At 40.9% G+C, this 24,349-nt stretch overlaps 1 protein-coding gene across 1 annotated transcript in view; it reads right to left on the bottom strand.

Moving 5' to 3' along the window:
- Positions 1-18,875, bottom strand: part of LOC142142662 (apolipoprotein L3-like) — a 33,270-nt gene extending 14,395 nt beyond the window's left edge. Inside the window, exons 1-3 of the mRNA XM_075200521.1 lie at positions 18,847-18,875; positions 3,522-3,581; positions 3,392-3,421 (exon numbers count right to left, since the gene is read on the bottom strand). Coding sequence (XP_075056622.1) covers positions 3,392-3,421; positions 3,522-3,524 — 33 coding nt within the window. The 5' untranslated portion in view covers positions 3,525-3,581; positions 18,847-18,875. The remainder of the gene's footprint in view (positions 1-3,391; positions 3,422-3,521; positions 3,582-18,846) is intronic.
- Between the last annotated feature and the right edge of the window lie 5,474 nt (positions 18,876-24,349).

Genomic DNA, 24,349 nt, shown 5'->3' with positions numbered 1-24,349 from the left:
TGTAAGGAACCTTAATCGGACATGTTAAACCATAAGGTTTTTTGCCTATGGAATTTCATGGCTTTTTGTAAAGTAAAGGTATTGATTTTAAATTTATAAGCCTAGAATTGTACGGCCTTTAAGAATAACTTGGCCCATCTAATTTCCACTATTTTTCTTAATCCCTAAAAAACAAGAGTTTTAATATTGCTCTATTATTCTAACCTCTACCACCTCTGTTGGATGACTGTCCCACCTATCCACTACAGTTTTGATAAACTAATTTTTCCTAAGATTTCCTTTAAACCTAGCACCCTCCATTTCCAGTGCATGGCTTTCTCTCACACATACCCCAATGCCCACCAGCTTTGTGATCGCATGCAAACATGCCATTGCCAAGTGCACCAGCTTTATTCTTATGTCACCCCCGGCGCACCAGCTTTTCTATCACGTCACCACCTGTGCACCAACTTTTCTCTCACGTCACCCCCATTCACACTAACTTTTCTCTCAGTTGTCACTGCCTATGCACCAGATTTTATCTCACATCACCACTTCTGCACCAGCTTTTCTTTCACATAGCATAACTTGAGCACCAGCTTTTCTTTTATTTTCTTTCAGGAGTAAAGCGTGTGGGCTACTATAAGGAGAGTTGTGTTATGTTACTCGCTACATACCTTGCTGGCTTTCGGCTCAGAACACAGATGATAGATAGGTGATCAAAGCTGGAACCTCGGAGCACTTTTAAATCTCCCGCGCCCAGCTCAGTGCAGCAAATAAATTAACTGACATAACTGAGGGTCAGGAAGTTTAAACGGCTCTGTCACAGACGCTCTGGCACCACTCAGGAGATTAAACTTTGAAATGAGAGCACTAATAAAACTACAGGGTGCCCCCTTTCAGCCCCAAAACACTAACCAGCTTCCCTGTAGAAAGAAAATGCAATTAGTTCATTGCATTAGGTCTATTTATAGTATTAGGTGATTTTCCCCCCTGGGCAGAAGAACAGAAGACTGCAATCAACAATGCCCCCTCCCCCCACCCCCTTCCCTGGCTGAAGAACAGTAGACAAGCAGGACTTTTGGAATTACAAATTTATTTGGGACATGGTCAAGCATGGACTTTGGATACAAATTTATTTTGACTTTGATGACAGCCATTTTGGAATTAAAAGCTGCTTGACAAAAGATGAAAACTTCATTGGTGAATATTTTGTGGATTTATTATTTTTGATAAAAATATGTGGTGTAAATGAGGGTGTTTACTGTCATTATTGTGGGTTTATTATTTTTAATAAATGTTAGTGGTTTTAACCAGTGTTTTGTGATTTTGTTAACATTTTATTTGTGGAACTACAGGTCCCAGCTAACCCTGGGTGTCAGGGCTTGTTGGCACTTGTGGTTCTCCAAGTGCCAACATGCCCTGGCTGCCATGGGTATGCTGGTGCTTGTAGTTATACAAGTAGCAGTATGCCCACACTATTTAGGGCAACCTGGCTGGCTGGGACTTGTAGTTCCACAAAACAAAATGGCGTCAGTTTGTTTTTTTATCACTTATTTTGCCATTATTACCCTACACCCACCGCCCAGGGGTGTAGGAAGAGCCCTAGTGCTATCAGCACTGGGCTGGGTGTCCCTAGGGCGGGGGCCCGCTCATTTTTTTTTGGCAGACCCCACTCCCTAGGGAATCCAGCCCAGCGCTGAACAGCCTGGGGTTGGTTAGTCATTATGGCAGGGGGACCCCTGCCGCATGTCCCCCTGCTAAAGTGCCTCCAACCCCCGGCTGGTTTGCTTAGTGCTGGTTCCGTGAAAATAGGGGGGACCTCACGCATAATTTTTCCCTGATTTTCACGGAACTAGCAGTGGGCTGGCAGCACTAGGGTTAATAGTGAATAGAGGGGGGACCCCACGCTTTTTTTTCTTAAATCACTGCAGAAAACCTGAGCACTTTTAAATTTAAACAGGCTCTGTAACACAGCTCTGGCACCGCTCGGAGAGATTATTAAACTGTGAAATGAGAGCGGTGCCAGGGCTAATACTAGTATAGTGTGCCCCCCTTCGACCCCAAACCACCAACCATCCCCCTGTACCCAATAAATATGGCTAAATTCTCCTGCTCACAGAAGAAAATTTCTTAGAGAGAGGATCAGTCAGCCATATTTGTACTCTCAAGTGAAGCCACTTTCAGTACACCCAGCACACACTTCTATCTGACATGCGCAACATTATGAAATCCCCTATCGTTACAATGGGGCATATTTTACCAAATCGTAAAAAAACTGTAACTTTGTCAAACTTGTGAATCCTCAAAGACACTACTCAGCCCTAATAGCTTTCTGACAAAACTTACCGCATGTCTTTAAACGCCCTGTACACCGAGTTATGCTCTCCCAAAAAAAACAGAAAAACAGCGACTTTTGCAAAACAGGAAGTGGAAAAAAACGGCCAGATTTTGAAATATAGATTGTTCATAAATTGTCATTTTTTATTCTTTTTTACTGAAATTTGGCATGCGGCAGCTGTGAACAGTTCTCCGTTCACATGCCAAATTTCAGCTTAATAGCTTTAATACGTTTTAAAATGTAGACCCTCAAACACCATGCCACCCCTCTCACAGATTTCCAATGGCAGAATGTTGTTTTTTAGATGTAACCTTAATGTAAGGGCATGACTGTGCCCTTATAATGTGTATATATATATATATATATATATATATATATATATATATATATATATATATATATAGATATATAGATAGATAGATAGATATATATATGTGTGGACACATGGATATATATATATGTGTGTGTGTGTGTGTATATATATATATATATATATATATCTATATACATGTGTGTGTCTGTATATGTGTGTGTATATATATATATATATATATATATATATATATATATATATATATGTGTATATATGGAGATATATATGTGTATATGTATAGATGTATGTGTGTATATGTGTATATATGTGTATGTACTGTGTATATATATATATATATATATATATATATATATATATATATATATTAATGTAAAGGAGATGAACAGTAGTGTACAGAAGTAACAATCTGTTATAATGATTTTAATACCCACCTATTCTTGCAAGTGTGTCATAGTATGCCTGTCGCATATTGTGAGTACTTATTAGACGTGATTATTATTTGACATGCCGTATTTACATATTTTATATGTACTCTCATAATTTTTTTACACCATCAATGAGGCTAACCCCAGTAGTATTTTAGTGCTCCTTCCATAGATTTTATCACCTCTCCACACATCGAGGTGCACTTTTACTTTGCGATCGTTGCTTCGAGTGCGGAGACCGGTCCACTATAGTGACATCCACTATATTTTACATTTCATATGCAAATCTAATGTAGTAAAATTATGTCTTACCGGTTTCAGCATATCTTCAGGTTTACTTGCCTACAAATACACAAAATGTTATTTTTTCTGTTGTTTGCAAAATGCACTGGCATAAATTGTTTTTAAAGAGTAAAGCAGAAAATAACTTTATTTAACATACCATACTGGGAATCAATCCTGACAATTCACAGTCAGTAGCAGAGCTTTGTGTCCTATTAGACTGGAAGAGAGAAAATGCACATCATCACAATACATCTCTCATACCTTGATTTATGTCATGCATTTTATTTTATAATTGAACATTTGCTGAACATTTACTGCTATTAAAATCAATACTCAAATGTGTCAACCTACATTTTCTCAATGATTTATTTAAATAACAGATGAAAATGTATTAGGAGTAAACCATTATTTCCCTAGTGAGGAGGGTGAGGTTAGCCATGAAGACCACAAAGGAAGTACAAAAAATCATCCTGTACTCAGTGAGGCTATCTTCCAAATCTTTCCAATTACTTTCAGTCAGAGAGAAGCACAAATATCAAAACTGCTCTGTAAAATATTTGGATTTTAGTTTTAACTGTTCCCAGTCCTACCCCACACCTCCACACAGCAGAATGAATTGACCATTGTTGCCCCAGCATTATTCATAGACAATAAAATCAGCACTTGTGAATTTACAAATTCAGTGCAGAATGATATTTTGTGTATCGTTGAAGCAAACTAGGACCTTGAATATTGTATCTCCTGGTTTTGGATCTGTATTTTTTAGAAAAATTGATAAAATATGCTAAAATCACATAATTTTTCTCTTTTTTTTGTTCCTATATTATTATTAACCTCAATAACACTAATTTCAAGTCACAATATTATTTTCATACACTTCCGGACAAATACTGTTGCGACCTGGGTGGATGCTAAGCGACAGAGCAATGACTCAAACACACGTCAGTTCCTAGCACATCTAGGAAACATTGGCACACAGGAGTGGCAGAATAGAAAAGTGGTGCAAGATGGAATTGTCCTTGGATCATGAAATCAGTTATGGTTCATTTGATCACTCCACCCTTTTCTTGGATAACTGGGGTAATTCTACAGCTAATACATGGCAACGAGCGCTGCCCCCCCCCCCCCGGGTATGCATGCTTTTATCAGACCCAGACTAATCCAGGATACTAGACAATGCATTAGAAAGAGCCATCGTAATTTCCAGCAAAAAGCAAGTTCATCACTGAGCTTCGAATCAGCCCCAATTCCCACAAAATTATAATTTAGTTATGTACCTTTGATGTAAAGTGCAGATTGCAAACACTTGATGAAACAGTAGCAAAGTGGAAAGTAATACATATACACGTCTATTTATTCATCCATGTTTACATTACTTCTGCAAATAACGTTGTTCTTTGTTAATAAAACTGTTGTCTTTATAACATTCAAAAAAATTGAAAATAATCCTCCACCATTCTTTGGATGTTGATAGTTACAGGTCTTTTTTTATTCACCAAGGTGAAAGGTGTTATTTTAACATTTTTTGTTTCCCTGACTTAAAAACACTATGCACTTTAACATAGGCCTTAGCAGATGACGTAGAGGGATTACTATCACCATAACTGATGCTAGCAGTTGCTTGGTGCTCCTGGTCTTCTATGTACTGCTGTGAATCTTTTTTCATAACACAGTACAATGTGACTGCAGATTTAGAAGACCAAGCCTGCCAGACCTATTATTTGTATTTCAGCAGTGACAATTAGCAATGGAGCAATGCAGGTCTCCTTTTTGTGTGTAACCTATATAACACCATACAATTTGACTGCAAATTCAGAAGACCAAGCCTGCCAGCCCTAGTATTTGTATTTCAGCAATGACAATTAGCAACGGAGGAATGGAGCTCTCCTCTTTGTGTGTAACCTATATAACACAGTACAATGTGACTGCAGATTTATACCAAGCCTGCCAGCCCTAGTATTTGTATTTCAGCAATGACAATTAGCAACTCTCCTCTTTGTGTGTTACTGTCACACGGTGCTTATTCGGCTTCCATAAACAAAGACTAAGACACTCACCCGTGCCTCATTAGCAGCCCTCAAACCCTTAGTCTGATCTGCACATGTGCAGACTGAGCACCTGTCTGTTTCTGGCAAGATTCCTATTGGTCTCAGGTTCTGGCTCTAAACTTGAAAAGGCACCTCCTCCCATTCCTCTGGGCCTGTTCATCAAGTTACCTGGCTGTTTAGGTTCCTACCTATTCTGTGTGCTCTCACCTGGATCGTCAGTGCCTCTGCTGTGTTGCTGTTCAAAGGCTATACTGCTCACCTGGATCGTCAGTACCTCTGCTGTGTTGCTGTTCAAAGGCTATACTGCTCAGACTGCACTTACCTCTGCTGTTTGCTGTTCAAAGGCTATACTGCTCAAACTACATATCCATGAACTGCACCACTCAAGATCATCTACTCCACATTTGTCTCGGTGGCTCAGTGGTTATTACAGGTTGTATCATCTGAGCTGCTTGCTCTTACCCACTCCACTTTGTTGCTGGACTGTTACTTGTACCTCCTGTATCGTGCTGCCTCATTGTGGTCTCATATACCTGCTGCATTACCATCTCCACTTTGTTGCTGGACTTTTCCTGCTATCGCTATATTTGAATACACTGATTATACTTCTATATTGTATGCACTCATACTGCATTGCTGGTGGTACTGCTCACCCTGTTCCTATGTTCCTTGTGCTTAATTACCAAGACTTTCTGTGATCCTTCAAGCATCATTAAATTGCTAATTGTACCTTATCCTGCATCTGTTGTCTATTCGCTGTCTGGGTATAGAACTGACATTACCAGTGTGCCTACTTCACACCAGTTACTATCACTACCCCAAGAGTCCAGAATACCAAACTGTGACAGTATGAACAGGCCATAATGGACTCCCCTGGGGAACCGTTGGCTAAACAGACTCTGCAGCTGTTACTCCATAGGGTAGAACAACAGGATGAATGTCAACGCCAACTTCTTCAATGCTTCCAGGCATTGGCCTCCAGAGTGGACTCTATTCAATCCGCTATACCCACACTTCTTCCGTTTGTTCCTGCACCAGAACCTCCTGTACCTGAGTTATCCAGTAATTCTAATGTCACCCTCCGGATTCCCTCCCCTGCTAAGTTTGATGGCGATCCTAAAGTCTGTAGAGGTTTCCTCATTCAGTGTTCGATCCAATTTGAATTGCAACCTCAGAATTTTCCCACTCACAGGGCAAAAGTTGCTTATTTAATATCTTTATTGTCTGGCCAGGCCTTGGCCTCTCCTCTCTGGGAGCGTGATGATTCTCTCCCATCTGATAGTACTGCCTTCATAGCCACATTCCGGAAAATATTTGATGAACCCGGTCGAGTTACCTCTGCAGCCTCAAGTATCCTTAGACTCCGCCAGGGGTCAAGTTCGGTGGCACAATATGTTATCTCATTTCACATCTTGTCATCTGAATTATGTTGGAATAATGACGCTTTGGTGGCTACCTTTTGGCACGGCTTATCGGATAAGATCAAGGACGCCCTTGCCTCCCAGGAACTACCCGCTACTTTAGATGCTTTAATTTCTTTGTGTAACAGAGTGGATCTACATTTCAGAGAGAGAGCTGCTGAGAAGGATAATCCTCATCGTTCTTTACCTAGGACATTGGCTCGCTATCCTCCCCCAACTCTTGAGGAGGAACCGATGCTATTGGGACGGTCACGTTTCACTCTGGAGGAGCGCGGCCGAAGATTTAAAAATAAGTTGTGTATATACTGTGCCGACCCAGGGCATATCCTTAACAAGTGTCCCAAGAAATTGGGAACATACCAAAGCCTGATTTGTTCTGGGGAAGTCAAATTAGGCAATATTAAATCTTCTCCTCAATCATCATTACCTACAGTATGTTCATTTCCAGTCATATTACATGGTCCTTCAGGCCTTATTCATTCTCATGCCTTATTGGATTCTGGAGCTGCTGGGAATTTTATCTCCTCTTCTCTTGTGTCTCAGGGGTCCTTGCCCACATCCTTCCTAGAGCATCCTGTATCTATTTCTGCAATTGATGGATCTCGTATCTCCAATGGTCTCGTTAAGAAATGCACTCAGCCTATTCTTCTACAAATAGAAGCATTACATAAAGAGATGATATCCTTTCATGTTTTACCCTCTTCTACCAGTCCTATCATTCTGGGACTACCATGGCTCCAACAACACTCTCCTCAGATGGATTGGACCACTTCTCAAGTTCTATCTTGGAGTTCAAACTGTTTTAAAAATTGTCTTTCTCGTGTTCATCCCCTGGCCTCTACTAGCATCTCGTCTGAACTTCTACCCAGCTGCCTTCCAAGTCAGTATCTGTAATTTCGGGATGTCTTTGACAAAACCAGATCGGAACATCTTCCTCCTCACCGGGCATGGGATTGTCCTATTGATCTTCTACCTGACCAAATCCCTCCGCGAGGTCGTGTATATCCTTTATCACTGCCAGAGACCCAAGCCATGTCTGAGTATGTCCAAGAGAATCTTCAACGTGGATTTATTAGACCTTCGTCTTCTCCTGCTGGGGCCGGTTTCTTTTTTGTTAAAAAGAAGGATGGGTCTCTTCGCCCATGTATTGACTACAGAGGTCTTAACGCTATTACAATTAAGAACCGATACCCCATTCCTCTCATCACTGAATTGTTCGACCGTATAAAGGGGGCCAAGATTTTCACAAAGCTAGACCTTAGGGGAGCTTATAACCTCATCAGAATTAAAACCGGCGATGAATGGAAAACTGCTTTTAACACTCGTGACGGTCACTACGAATACCTAGTGATGCCCTTCGGTTTATGTAATGCCCCTGCAGTGTTCCAAAGCTTTGTTAACGAGATTTTCAGAGACCTCCTCTATGATTGTGTCGTGGTATATCTGGATGACATCCTGATCTTCTCCCAGGACCTTCACTCTCATCGCCTTCACGTGGTAGAAGTCCTCTCACGACTCTGTAAGAACCAACTTTTTTGCAAGTTAGAGAAATGCTTGTTTGAACAACTTCAAATGTCATTCCTTGACTACATAGTCTCAGGCACAGGATTAAAGATGGATCCAGAGAAGGTACGAGCTATACTTGAGTGGCCTCTCCCTTTGGGGTTGAAACCTGTACAACGCTTCCTAGGATTCTCTAATTATTACAGACGTTTTATTAAAGGATATTGCACCATTGTGGTACCCATTGTGTCTCTCACCCGGAAGGGTGCCAACCCCAAATCTTGGCCACCAGAGGCCTTAAAGGCTTTTGATTTCCTCAAAGAAGCATTCTCTTCGGCACCAATTCTTCAACAACCTGATACGTCTCAGCCATTCTTCCTCGAAATTGATGCCTCAAGCGTTGGAGTAGGGGCTGTCCTTTCTCAAAAGTCTCATCTTAACCAGTTCCATCCTTGTGCGTTTTTCTCCAGGAAGTTTTTGCCAGCAGAGAAGAATTACGCCATTGGCGATAAAGAGTTACTTGCCATTAAAATAGCTTTGGAAGAATGGCGTTATCTTCTAGAAGGAGCTAGATACCCTGTCACAATTTTCACGGATCACAAAAACCTTTTGTATCTACAATCCGCTCAATGCCTAAATCCTAGGCAAGCTAGGTGGTCTCTCTTCTTCTCTCGCTTTGACATTCGAATTACATTTAAACCTGGAGAAAAGAACAAACGTGCAGATGCTCTATCTCGAGCCTTTTCCTATGATACCGAGACCGAGGAGGTAAAACCTCGTCCTATATTAGATCCCAAGTGTATATTAACATCTACTCTGTCTCCAGCCAGTACACCACCACCAGGGAAGACTTTTGTGCCATCTGATTTAAGAAAGAAGCTTCTGATCTGGTCCCACTCTACTTGTTTTGCTGGTCATACTGGGGTACGTAAAACCATGGATTTGGTCTCTCGCAATTATTGGTGGCCAAAACTTCATTGTGATGTTAAAGACTTTGTGGCTTCTTGTGAGATCTGTAACCAACATAAGTCATCTCGTCAATCACCTACTGGACAATTAATCCCGCTGCCCATTCCGGACAAACCATGGACCCATCTGAGCATGGACTTTATTACCGACCTACCCCCTAGTAAAAAGTATAATACCATCTGGGTAGTGGTAGATCGGTTTTCGAAAATGGCTCATTTAGTTCCACTTGTTGGCCTTCCATCTTCATCTGTCCTTGCCATACACTTCATCAAGGAAATATTCCGGTTGCATGGTTGTCCCACAGAGATCGCCTCTGATCGTGGAGTTCAGTTTGTGTCTAAATTTTGTCGAGCCTTATGTAAAGTTCTTGGTATCCAGTTAAATTTTTCCTCATCCTACCATCCTCAGTCTAATGGACAGACAGAACGTGTAAATCAAGACCTGGAAACTTTCCTCAGAATGTTCTCTAATGCCAATCAAGATGACTGGGTAGACCTTCTACCTTGGGCAGAATTTGTGCATAACAATGCCCTTCATGAGTCAACTTCTACATCACCTTTTTCTACTGTGTATGGGACTCATCCATCATTTCCCAGGTTTACCTCCCTCCCACCCACCCAGGTTCCTGCTGTTAATCTCGTTCAACGGAGATTCGTGTCAATCTGGAATCAAGTGAGGAGTTGTCTTAAGAAATCTTCCAAACGTTACAAGTTTGCGGCAGATAGAAAATGTCGGGCCGCACCTGCTTTCAAGATAGGTGATAAAGTATGGCTCTCTACAAAGAATATCCGTCTCAAAACCCCTTGTATGAAGTTTGCTCCTCGCTTTATTGGACCTTATACTATTTCTAAAGTCATTAATCCAGCTTCTGTGAAATTATCGTTACCAGCTGCTCTTCGGATCCCCAATTCTTTTCATTTCTCTTTGTTGAAACCGCTGGTCATCAACCGCTTTTCGTCTACCCGTACTTCCTCTACAGTCCCTAAAGTCCATCTGGATCAAGAATTTGAGGTTAAACAAATACTAGATTCAAGAGTCTGTAAAGGAGGTTTGAAGTATTTAGTAGACTGGAAAGGGTTTGGTCCTGAGGAACGCTCCTGGATCGGCGCTGCGGATGTCCATGCTCCAGTTCTGGTTAACAACTTTCACCAGAAGTTTCCATCGAAGCCGAATCCTAAGTGTGCGGTGCCCACCTTTAAAGGGGGAGTACTGTCACACGGCGCTTATTCGGCTTCCATAAACAAAGACTAAGACACTCACCTGTGCCTCATTAGCAGCCCTCAAACCCTTAGTCTGATCTGCACATGTGCAGACTGAGCACCTGTCTGTTTCTGGCAAGATTCCTATTGGTCTCAGGTTCTGGCTCTAAACTTGAAAAGGCACTTCCTCCCATTCCTCTGGGCCTGTTCATCAAGTTACCTGGCTGTTTAGGTTCCTACCTATTCTGTGTGCTCTCACCTGGATCGTCAGTGCCTCTGCTGTGTTGCTGTTCAAAGGCTATACTGCTCACCTGGATCGTCAGTACCTCTGCTGTGTTGCTGTTCAAAGGCTATACTGCTCAGACTGCACTTACCTCTGCTGTTTGCTGTTCAAAGGCTATACTGCTCAAACTACATATCCATGGACTGCACCACTCAAGATCATCTACTCCACATTTGTCTCGGTGGCTCAGTGGTTATTACAGGTTGTATCATCTGAGCTGCTTGCTCTTACCCACTCCACTTTGTTGCTGGACTGTTACTTGTACCTCCTGTATCGTGCTGCCTCATTGTGGTCTCATATACCTGCTGCATTACCATCTCCACTTTGTTGCTGGACTGTTACTTGTACCTCCTGTATCGTGCTGCCTCATTGTGGTCTCATATACCTGCTGCATTACCATCTCCACTTTGTTGCTGGACTGTTCCTGCTATTGCTATATTTGAATACACTGATTATACTGTTATATTGTATGCACTCATACTGCATTGCTGGTGGTACTGCTCACCCTGTTCCTATGTTCCTTGTGCTTAATTACCAAGACTTTCTGTGATCATTCAAGCATCATTAAATTGCTAATTGTACCTTATCCTGCTGTCTATTCGCTGTCTGGGTATAGAACTGACATTACCAGTGTGCCTACTTCACACCAGTTACTATCACTCCCCCAAGAGTCCAGAATACCAAACTGTGACAGTTACCTATAAAACACTGTACATTATGGGACTGCAGATTTAGAAGACCAAGCCTGCCAGACCTATTAATTCTATTTCAGCAATGACAATTGGCAATGAAGCTCTCCTGAATGTCACTGTAGACTTTGAAGAACACTGCTACCCCTCCTATTTCTATTCTACCTATGACATTGCCCAACTGCTCTACAGACTACCAAGAACCGTGCTACCCCTTCTGTCTCCCTCTGTGAAATGGAGCTGGATCGCAGTGGAGGGCGCTACTTATTGAATCCAAAACTCATGAGATCCGACGATGTAACAATGACATTTTGCCTCATTTTAAATTCCGACGGCGTGCGAAAGTACCAAGCTGGCTCAGCTCGGTACTCGGATCTGCTCAATTCGGGTGTATTTAGTTCTCGGGGAACCAAGCCTGAGCATCTCTACTTACATGTAAGGCAGGTATTTTTATTGCACCTAAAGCAACCATTTGGTTTAATCGGTATCCATGTCTTCTCTATGGTCTGTTTAATTTGAGGTCTAAGAGAACTAGGAGCTAGAGGGCTCTTCAGATTGTAGTTTTTTTAAACACAATTTTCAGTTTGTTTCCTACCACATTTCGTAAAATATTGTCTTGTTGTAAGATCTTAAAATTATCTCTAATAATTTTCTTAACTCTATATGATTTACTGTTAACTTTTGAAATAAATAATGGGGAATTTACCGGAATTTCCCGGAGCTAAATAGATACACTAGAGCCCTCTGTAGGCAATGCTATTTTGCAATAAAGAAATTAAAAAGAGATTGAAAAGAAGGGAGCCCAATTGTGCTTGATTCTAGGGATTCTGAGGGTTTAGCCTTACTGGAGAATCTGTGGGAAGAAAATAATGTATAAGACGTTGATCTCCAAGAAAGACCCATATTTGATACCTCCAGTCGGACTGAACACACAGATATACCAAGATTTAAAAAGAAATCTGAATTCTATCCGGTTAATTAAAAAGGTTTCCCTATTCAGGTTTTTTATCAGAACACGTTGAAAGATTTTAAGGCCTTATGTGATAACGGTGTCAATGATGGTAAAATAATCTGTCCAAATAATGAAAGGAAGCCCTCAGAATTCTACAGAAGGGCTTCCCCCTTATTATCAAGCAGGCAGAGAAGGGGGGAGTCGCCATTTTAGATAGATCAGACTATGTTAAGGAAGTAATGCAACATTTAAATGATTCCGCTATTTATTGTGTATTGAAAAGTGACCACACCAGGTTATTTCAGGAACAGTTGAAAGCTCTTCTAGATAGCGCCTTAGCCGAGGATATTATTACGAAGTATGAGTTTGGTTTTTTGTTTCCCGTAGACCCTATCACTTCCATTTTTTATTATTTACCCAAGATCTACAAGTCACTCACCAACCCACCTGGGAGACCCATTATCTCTGGTTTAGGTTCACTGACGTCCAACCTTTTCTTTTTATGTTGATCATTACCTTCAAAAGTATATCACTGTTCAAAGATCTCACATTAGAGATACTATGCTCATTCTCAAGTTGATACAAACTGTCAAATGGAGATCAGGCTTGACATTTCTAACTTTAGATGTACAAGCAATTTACACTCACATTCCTCACAAACAAGGGTAGAAGATATTAAAGGTACATTGGAAAATGATCGACAAGTTCAGTCCAGTCATAGCAATTTTCTTCTTAAGGCAATACAATTTATTTTGACCCATAATTATTTTTTATTCAACTCCACCCTATTTTTACAGGTGATGGGAACGACCAAAGGCACCAGGTTTGCCCCGAGTTATGCCAACCTCTACATGGGGGCGTTCGAGGAGCACTACCTGTGGGGTGGGCCATTTGGGGTGAATCTGGTGCTCTATGGCCAATATATACATGATTTATTTATTATTTGGGAAGGTGAATACAATTTGGCACTTTCATTTGTTGCATTTTTGAATTCTATTCCTTTTAATTTAAAATTCACTCATTAATTCAGTTCAGTTTAATGAGGATGATTTTCCTGGATGTCACATTTTCAGTGACAGATGATCAAATTATATCTACTAAGTTTAATAAACTAGTGGACTCTAATGCCTACCTTCACTATAATAGTGGCCATTATCGTCCCTGGCTAAATAATATTCCAAAAGGACAGATGAATATAGTCCATATAAACTGTAAAACAGAGGAGGACTTTCAGATTCAGGCAAATCTTTTACAACAAAATTTTATAGCTTGAGGTTATCCTAAAATATTAATTAAGGAAGCCAGACAATCTGCAATGAATATGCATAGAGATGCTTTATTAGTTCCTAGAACTAGACAGAGGGAAAAGGGGGAAAACTTGCAAAGATAGAAATTCCTCATTATTTATTTCAAAATTTAACAGTAAATCATACAGAGTTAACACAATTATTAGAGATAATTTTAAGATCTTACAACAAGACAATATTTTACGAAATGTAATAGGTAACAAACCAGATTGTAGTTTTTTTTAAACATAATTTTCGAAGAGCCTTCTAGCTCCTAGTTCTCTTAGACCTCAAATTAAACGGACCATAGAAAAGACATGGATACCGATCAAACCGAATGGTTGCTTTAGGTGCAATAAAAATACCTGCCTCACATGTAAGCACATTGAAAATGGAGCTAAAGGGGTTAAGTCAACCACAAATGGGACTGAATATAAAATCGCACAATTTATTAACTGTGATACTACCTTTGTAATACATGTACTGAAGTGCCCATATGGCCTTCAGTATGTAAGCAGAACCACCAGCCCCTTGAAAAATAGGTTTAGGGAACATCGAGCAAATATTAGAAAAGGAATACTTACACACAGAGTTTCAAGACACTTTATGGAGAAACATGGAAGTGATCCATCTGGCATGAAACTTATAGAGATAGAGAAATTCGATGTCACAGTTAGGGGTGGTGACAGATATAAGAACCTCTGTTGGGGTTAGGCTATGTGGATTTTCAAATTACAGACCTTATTTCCAGAAGGTCTTAATGGGATGATTGAATTCAATGAATGGTATCAATAAGTGGGGATTATGAGTATGAAAATGACTGTTAGTTGACCCATAGGGAACAATGGCATATCTATATATATTATGTATATTGAATGAAGTCATAAACGCGGTTGCTTTTCTTTCAATCATATTTTAGAAAAGTATAATGTGGTGAGACAAACATATAATATGATAATCTATATATGTAAAGATAAGATACCCAACAATTTTTACTACTGCTAAAGATGGATAAATTAGATAAATGTTGGTGAATCATACTTATTAGTTGTATGGAGTCTTAAAAATAAGAATAGGTATATATGTGTATTTTAAATTATAAAGGTATATCTATGAGCTTAGAAACTGTGGGTTAATTTTAGATATCCAGGGCAATTAAACAATTGTATTTTTCTTTTGTGTGTATGTGAATGCTGTTCCATTAGTATAATAATTAAGTTACTATGTGATTAGTTAAATATAAGGTTTGTCATATATAACAGACACAATTACGTAACAGTATTACTCCAGCAGGACTTGTTGCTTCCCGATGTCTAAGCTATACAATCAAGCTGAATTAAGTAACAAATGTAAAAGATCCAATCAAGTTTAAGAACAAGATGTATTTAAGGGAAGCAACCTAATGAGAGTCATTGAGGCTTCAGAAAGTCCACAAAAGGGTGGACGAAACGCGTCTCCATTTGTTTTTACCTGGTCTGCAGTTTACATGGTCCGCTGCTTTTAGTCCTATTGATGTTGGCATAGCCCATTACAGTGAATACGATTTGCTAATTTGTTAGGAACGTTTCTCATGAAGGGAAGTCGTTACCCGGATTCAACACCGCTGGGTGTTACTGGAGAATGTAAGTGCAAGTTTGTTTGCTAATTCTCCTGATTCCCTATCATGTCCTTGGACTAAATTCAGAACTCCATCCAGTGTGTCATCTGAATAACAGGCTTTTATCGATCTGACGTCTGTTTATATATTACAAACAGGGCTACTAAAATTGGCAATGTATTTGGACAATAATGTGGACTTATGAAGTTCCTATATTACATCAATCAACATTTTTCTAATTGCAGTACCAGTTAGAACTTCAATGTAATTTTATTGGGGTTCCACTTATGCAATTGTATGCATTTGTTATTGTGGATATTCACATCCTTTTTATATATGGCTTTTATTAGTTAATAAATGTACATATTTTTTATAATTGCCTTGGATATTTATCACATATCTATTGACTGATATACAATTTAATCAGTTGATATACACCTTACAGATTCTCTCTCTCAGTGCTGTATGTTTCTATATGTGAGGAGGGAGTCTGTTTTGCGGATAGCAGCAAATGCTAGGTAAGTCTATTCAATGTGAGTGACCAACACTTGAATACACAACAGGGAGCAGTTACCTCTATCCTGGTTAAAGTGAAAGGAAATCTCTGATCAATGTGATTTAGGATATCGCAGATAAGTGTAAATTTTGTTAAGTATAAATTGCTTTCAAATCCATGTTTGGGTAAACATATTGCATCCTGATACTAAAAATAACTCAGACTTCAGGGGGCTGGCTTACCCTGTGAGGCTGTGTCCAAAAGTGTATAAAACAGCACTGGTTTGTACTGAAATGTATCATTATTGTTCCTTCTGACCTTTTCATCACTGGTAACTTAAACTAGTGTTAAAGCAAATAAACATCACTTGCTTCAAAGACCTGCTTGGCAACGTCTTTCATGCTAAAATCCTGTGACCTACAGATTAGACCCAAACTCTAATCTGTTTCCGTCTGTCTGAGGTTTGGACCCAGCTTTCCGGTACCCCCGCTCTGCCCGCTACACAGCAGCTCTGGCCACTGTGATAGGCCAGGGGGGATCCATCCACAGCAACCCTGATCCATAGAAAGAGGTCAGGGGTACCAGCCCAGGTACACCAGCAACGGGATACACTAGCAGTGACAGTTACCCAGAAGGAGGGTCGGTAAGGAGTCCAGTGGTGGCAGCAGCTTAAGCCCCACCTACTGCAGTTAGAGGGCGTATTTGGGAGAAAGAAAGGGAACAATGGCAAAGTAAGCACAGCCGGTTCCCAGCAGCAACAGACAGGGTGGCATAGGCGGTTCATCCTGTCACAATACAGGTTACTATTATATCCAATGTACACAAAAACTGTTCCAGGTCTCCTCTGCACTGTTATGACCTCGCTGAGTTGCTATGGTTTACCAGAGGTTGTGTGCATTTGCCTTGTTTTCCCTGCATCATAAGCCATCTGCTGTGTAACACATATATTCAACAGAATAGGACCTAGCACAGAACCTTGCATCCCACAACTAATTACTGGCCTCTCACAGAAAGTATATAATTGTCTATAACAGTCTTCAGATCCCAATGAACCTTAGAAGTGTTACAGTTCCACTAATATAACAAAAGTTGAAACATGTATTACTATAGCATCTATGCTTCAGAAGATATAGTATATATGTTCTATAAATAAGCTGAGCCCTGGCCGGTGGTACTCACTATCACGATGAAGGCAAACCTGACAGTTGTATGCCCGACTAGAACACTCTGAAGCTGACATGGGCAACTGCACTTTAATTGCAACTTTTTTTAAAAAAAAATGACGTTTGATAACATCAACTATGCACTATCCCGGTACTAGTAAATGATGTCACTGTAAAACACAAAGCTACTATTAATTCTGCTAAGGGGGTATATAAGAAAGCTTCGGCCGTACAATGTAGAAGTATATATAAAATAAACATTGCACAGCCGGCGCTTTCAACCCGCTCTGAAAGTCAGTTGTTCCCTGTGGATAAGGACATTCCAGTCCCATTATGATAGAATTACTTCTGATAGGATGAAGGTGATCACTTAGAATGGCTTTATATTTATTGGCCTCTAATAGATCCAGTGGACTTAAACCAAGAAAATCGCCCACACAGCATAATAGAGCCTCCCGAATGCTTCACGGTGGGGAAACATGCACTAAAGCCTGTAGTTTCTTTTGGTGTACACTGTGTACATGATTATTTGTTGAGAATAGGGTGAGGAATGACTCCTCTCATTACGTTAGATCAATGTTTTTATTCTCTACAGAAGAAGTACATTATTAGGTATAAATAGTTTGAGCACTTCACCCCAACTGCATCCCTCTCTGTAAAACTATTCATCGACTGACAATCTGTATGTCTACAATAGGATTTATCAAACTGCACTAACTAAGCTTCAAACAAAACTAAACCTTGAGTTATAAGTTTAAACTTTGAGTTAAAATGAACAAGTCTTATATCCCTTCGATTGTGACCCATCTAAGTAACACTGAATGAACTTAACTGCTGAGGTGACAAATTGTGTGTTTGTTGGAGAGGGAAAGAGAGAGACTGACTGTCTCTGATTATTCTGCAGAAAGTGAGGAATGCAAGTTCAAGAGTGTTGAAAGTACAGAAGTCAGTCATCCAGTCTTGCCTGTGTTCACTCAGTGCAGCTGAGAATGGAAGGAGGTGATCTATTACCCAGTGTATGTAAGTAACTCTGCAGGGACAGAGTGAGAACTTTTGTGTCAAGTAACTGTACTGCATGAAGTAACTTAGTGAACCATGCTAACAAACTTGGAAGATCTACAGTATGTAAAGTTCTACCTCCTATATTTTAATCAAGAGCGCTGGACTGGTGCCTGTACACAGCTACATTTGTTGTCTTGGCACGGCATACTTTTTTACTATTATTATTATTATTATTATTATTATTATTATAAGACCTGCATGTGCAGGGATGCCTGTCTGCCATGTTACCCACAGAAACTTGAGGTGAAAGACTAAGCGAGAACCAGGTGGCAGACCCAAAGGTACATCACAGGCAGGTGTCATTGAAGAAGCACCTACAGCACCCAACAGGCAGGCAAGGGGTCATGTCTAGTAAATATATATAAACTTTATGAATATATTTATACATTGCTTAGTGAATAGTTGAGGTTAAGTAATTAGTAAATATTTACAGAAAATTGGGAAGTTCTAATCTACAACAATATCATGGTCTGTAACATTCAAGTTCAAAAACCTAATTAGTGTTTTTGACTGGACCACCCCACAGTAAACCCATGTTGCTGTGGATCTAGAGGTTGTATGCTGCTTGAACATTGAGTTATTTACTAAGATTGCTGAAAGGTGCAGATCTGCACTGAAACTACAGCAATTGGTCAAGTATTTGCTTTCATTGTCTAACGTGCACTTGACAGATGAAAGCTAATAGCTGTAAAAAAAAACAACAACAAACAAACAATAAATAGACATTGGCAATATATAGTACGTGATGACAAATAGTGTGTAAATTGAGTTCAGTCAATAAGAATAAACATGACAAATGTTAAAAAGTACTTACTGAGTTCTAGTTGAGGAGAGATGTAAGCTGTTAATGGTTCAATTGAAAGTGAAAGCAGTATCTTTTATAATGAACTAATAAACCACACCTCAATGTTATTTCTGTGGTAGCTACAAATTTGTCTTGTTTCCAAAGGTACCAGAAGTTCAGACTTCCACATATTTATTGGTGGTAATGAACACATTGGTATTTGTCAGCTGTGTGACACAGGTGTACATTTCCTTTTGATTTTTTTTTTAGTGCAACAGCACAGATACTTTGTAAGACATTATAACATATTGTAGTATAAAAGTAAAAATGTCACATTAGAGAGCTGCTTATTACAGTGTACCTGTGTATACACATGACAGACACTCTGTGTCACGGGCACTAGGAGTCTTTGCCCAGGATATCACCAGATGATGGACTTACCAGAGTAATATAGTTGGTAGTATGGTTCTCTGGTAGCAGGGTGACAACGGAACAGGAGAAACAGCAGATGGTGAGAGAATGCTCGAGGAAAGTCTATGACTAGCAGCAACTGGTAATGAGTAGATGAATGTACACGAGGAACCAGATGGACAAGGAAACGTGAAGAAAGTCAGTGGTCTGCGTATAGCAAGTTGTACCACTGCTATAGTGAGGAGGAATGTCCAGGAGTAGCGAGGAGGTAGTGAGAGTCAGCGGTCTGCGTATAGCAAGTTGTACCGCTGTCTATAGTGAAGGAATGGAATCCAGGTGAAAGTAGGTAATGGGGAAGTCAGTGGTCTGCGTATAGCAAGTTGTACCACTGCTTATGTGAGAGAATACTTGAAACTGGTGTCACAGGGAACAGGAGTCAGTGGTCTGCGTCAGCAAGTTGTACCACTGCTATATATATGTGAGGAGGGGCACGAGGAGATGAATGTAAGGCAGAGTATACACGGGGCACACAGAACTGGATCCCACGATGATATCCACAATACAACGATAACTGACAAGCACTGCTTGAAGTATACAAAGTCACAATAGCTATCCAGGCAATAGGAAACAAAGTCAATGGTAACAATAGCTTCAGTGGATAGGAGGCTCCGGAGGAGAACACAACTCAGTCCAGATGGAAATGCAATACAAAAGCAAAGTCAATGGAAAGTATGCATACCGCGGTTCAGGAGAGCAGGCTGTCAGAGAGACGTGCAGGGATACCTGAACGGCTGAAGGCCGGCAGGAGCAGAGACCACTGGAGGGTGGAAGCGGTAATCAGGTTGGTGCAGCGCACGGCAGATAATCCAGAATCAACGAAGCAATACTTAGGAAGCAGTAGTAAGTGGAACTGGAAACATGAAGAACACGGGAGAGTTGAGGCTGTCTGGTATCCAGTAGTAGTGGTGGAGGCAGCGGAGAGAAGGCACGCTGAACACGGGAGAGTAGAGGCGGTCTGGAACCCTGTAGTAGTAACGGAGGCAGCGGATAGGAATCAGCTGAGTGCAGGCACGATGAACACAGGAGAGTTGAAACGAACAGGAGTCCGGTAGTAATAGCAGATAGAAATCCGCTGAGTGCAGGCCCGATGAACACAGGAGAGTTGAAGTGGTCTGGAAACCACAATAGCAGTAAACAGGAATCAGCAGGAGCTGAATACACGAGGAACACAGGAACACCTTCAGAGGCTCATAGGGAATGAGACTCCAAGATCAGGCAACCAGGTAAAGATCACAGGTGGTTTAAATAGGGAGGGTTGCCTGATCATCCAATCAATTAAAAGCAACAGGTACTGAAAGTTTGATAAGGGCTGCACATGCGCAGACCCTGAGGATGGCAGACGGCCACGGTTCCTGAACACAGGAGAAATGGCACTCAAAGTCCGGTGAGTGACAGTACCCCCCCTTTTAAAGGTGGGCACAGAACACCTGGAACCGGGTTTGTCCGGAAACTTGGAATAAAACTTCTTAAGAAGAGCTGGAGCGTTGAGATCTTCTGCTTTAATCCATGACCGCTCTTCAGGACCAAAGCCCTTCCAATGAACGAGGAAATGAAGAACTCCTCGCGATATTTTGGCATCCAATATGTGAGTAATCTCAAAGTCCTCCTCTTGATGAATTTGAACTGGCCGAGGTGCTGAAGGAGGGACCGAGAAACGGTTGATGATAAGAGGTTTAAGCAAAGACACATGGAAGTCATTGGAAATACGAAGGTTCTTAGGTAGTAGAAGTTTGAAACAAACTGGATTTATCACTTGAATGATCCTATACGGACCAATAAAACGAGGAGCGAACTTCATAGATGGGACCGTCAAACGAATATTTTTGGTTGATAACCAAACACGATCTCCGATTTTCAGTGGTGGAATAGCCCGTCTCTTTTTATCTGCAAAAGACTTATATCTGGCAGATGTCTTCTTTAAACAGGTTTTGACCTGAGACCAAATATTTTTGAAGGTCTGACAAACAGTCTCTACAGCAGGAACTTGGGTGGGAGGGAGGGCAGGAAATTCCGGAAAAGACGGATGGTGACCGTAAACCACAAAGAATGGAGTTTTAGCAGATGATTCATGATACATGTTGTTATGAGCGAATTCAGCCCATGGAAGCAAATCTACCCAGTTGTCGTGGTTGGCTGAAGAGAACATCCTAATAAAAGTCTCAAGATCTTAATTGACCCTTTCGGTTTGTCCGTTAGATTGAGGATGGTAGGAGGATGAGAGTGATAATCGGATACCCAAGGTCTTACAGAGGGCCCGCCAGAATCTGGAAACGAATTGTACTCCTCTATCTGAAACAATCTCGGAAGGACATCCATGAATACGGAAGATTTCTTTGATGAAATAATCAGCCAGAGTAGATGAGGAAGGTAAACCGGTCAAAGGAACGAAATGTGCCATCTTCGAAAATCTGTCCACCACTACCCAAATAGTATTGCAGTTTTTACTAGGAGGAAGATCAGTAACAAAGTCCATACTAATATGGGTCCACGGCTTGGAAAGAATGGGTAGTGGTTGAAGCAAACCCGCTGGAGTTCTGCGGGGAGTCTTAAACTGGGAACAGAAATCACACGCATCCACAAAATCTTTGACATCTTTCCTCATAGAAGGCCACCAGTAACTTCGAGAAAGATTTTCAAAGGTCTTGTGTTCACCGGAGTGTCCAGAAAAATGAGAAGAGTGAAACCACGAAAGGATTTTCTTCCTAAGAGCAAGAGGCACGAGGGTTCTCCCAAATGGTAGCACCTTAGTGGAAGAAGCAGCCAGAGAAACACATTTGGGGTCTATTATAGAGTGGTTGGGACCATCTTCAACGTCTGAGGACGTCACAAAAGCTCGAGATAGGGCGTCTGCTTTTTTATTTTTTGCAGCTGGTTTGAAGGTTATGATTAGTTCAAAACGAGAAAAGAAAAGAGACCATCTTGCTTGACGAGGATTCAAACATTGAGCAGACTAAATATGACAAATTTTTATGATCAGTAAAAATTGTCACAGGATGACGAGCTCCCTCCAACAAATATCTCCATTCCTCTAATGCTACTTTTATAGCCAGCAACTCCTTGTCCCCGATGGTATAATTCTTCTCCGCAGGCAGAAGACCCCGAGAGTAAAAGGCACAAGGATGGAATTTTTGTTGCTCCGATCTTTGGGAGAGAATGGCTCCTAAACCAACATTAGAGGCATCTACCTCTAGGAAGAAGGGAAGCGTCACATCAGGCTGTCAAAGAACAGGAGCAGAGGAGAAGGACTCTTTGAGAAACTGGAAGGCTTGAAGAGCCTCAGAGGACCATTGTTTAGTATTGGCCCCTTTACAAGTTAGGGCCACAATAGGAGATGCAATCGAGGAAAAATCTTGAATGAAGCGTCTATAGTAATTGGCAAAACCTAAAAAACGCTGAATTGCACGAAGAGTAGTTGGCTGAGGCCAATGTAACACAGCATTCACCTTTTCTGGATCCATCTGAAGACCAACTCCGGAGACAATATATCCCAGAAATGGAATCTGGGGCAACTCCAATGAACAATTTTCTAACTTGCAGAATAATGAATTTTTCCGGAGTCTGAAAAGGACCTCTGCCACATGTTGATGATGAGAAGGCAGGTCCTGCGAAAAGATCAATATGTCGTCCAGATAGACGACGACACAAACATATAACAAGTCCCGGAAGATCTCATTAATGAAACCCTGGAAAACAGCGGGGGCATTACATAACCCGAAGGGCATTACTAAATATTCATAATGCCTGTCTCTGGTGTTGAAAGCTGTCTTCCATTCATCACCGGACCTGATTCGAATTAAATTGTAGGCACCACGAAGATCCAACTTGGTAAAGATCCGGGCTCCCTTGATACGATCAAATAACTCAGTAATTAATGGAATGGGATACCGATTTTTGATAGCTATGGCGTTAAGTCCACGGAAATCTATGCAGGGGCGTAATGACCCATCCTTCTTTTTTACGAAGAAAAACCCTGCTCCAGCGGGAGAGGTAGAAGGTCGAATAAATCCTTGCTGGAGATTCTCTTGGATGTATTCAGATGTAGCTTGAGTTTCAGGTAACGAAAGTGGATACACACGTCCCCTGGGAGGAGTCTTGCCAGGTTGAAGATCAATCGGACAGTCCCACGAACGATGAGGAGGAAGACGTTCAGACTGAGTTTTATCAAATACATCGGCAAAAGAAGCATACTGAGGAGGAAGTCCCGGTGAACAAGGTGAAATGGAGGATTGCTGTATTTTGAGAGGAACGACTTGAGAGAGGCAACGATGATGACATTCAGGGCCCCAAGACGTAACTTGAGGAGTGTGCCAGTCAATCTGGGGAGAGTGACGTTGAAGCCATGGAAGGCCTAATACAATCGGACTGGTAGTAACAGGTAGAATTAAAAATGAAATTTCTTCCTGGTGTAATACACCAATTTGAAGGGTTACTGGAGACGTACTCTGGGTGATGAGACCATTAATAATGCGTGATCCATCGATAGCAGTCACAGTAATAGGTATTTTCAAAGTAATCACTGGTAGAGACCATTGATTCACGAGGGATTTAGAAATAAAATTTCCTGCAGCTCCAGAGTCAATAAGTGCTTGGGACTTAAACGATTTGGTAGCAAAGGAAACCGTAACATCAAAAGCGCAAACTTTTAATTTCGTAGAACATGGAGAGGACTCCAGGGACCCTAACTTCACCTCTCCAGAACTGGTTAGGACCTGGCATTTCCCGATTTTTTAGGGCATGAATTGAGCATATGAGTAGAATCAGCACAATAGATAAAAAGTCTATTTTTTACTCTTCGGTCCCTCTCCTCTGAAGTTAATTTGGAGCGACCTATCTCCATGGGTATCACCGGAGATGAAACTGTGCGAACTTGAGGACTTGAGCGAAGAGGTGCTTTAAATGAAGTTGTTTTTTCAGACTCTCTTTCACGAAATCTCATCTCTACACGGTGGCAAAGAGAAATCAAATCTTCTAGAGAAGTAGGTAATTCTTGAGTAGTCAGTGCATCTTTAATTTTATCAGAAAGCCCCTGCCAGAAGGCGGCAATTAACGCTTCAGTGTTCCA

The sequence above is a fragment of the Mixophyes fleayi genome, chromosome 3 (assembly GCF_038048845.1).
Source record: "Mixophyes fleayi isolate aMixFle1 chromosome 3, aMixFle1.hap1, whole genome shotgun sequence".
NCBI lineage: Eukaryota > Metazoa > Chordata > Amphibia > Anura > Limnodynastidae > Mixophyes > Mixophyes fleayi.
The sequence above is the reverse complement of the archived record's forward strand: the minus strand, read 5'-3'. Positions and strand labels throughout refer to the sequence as shown.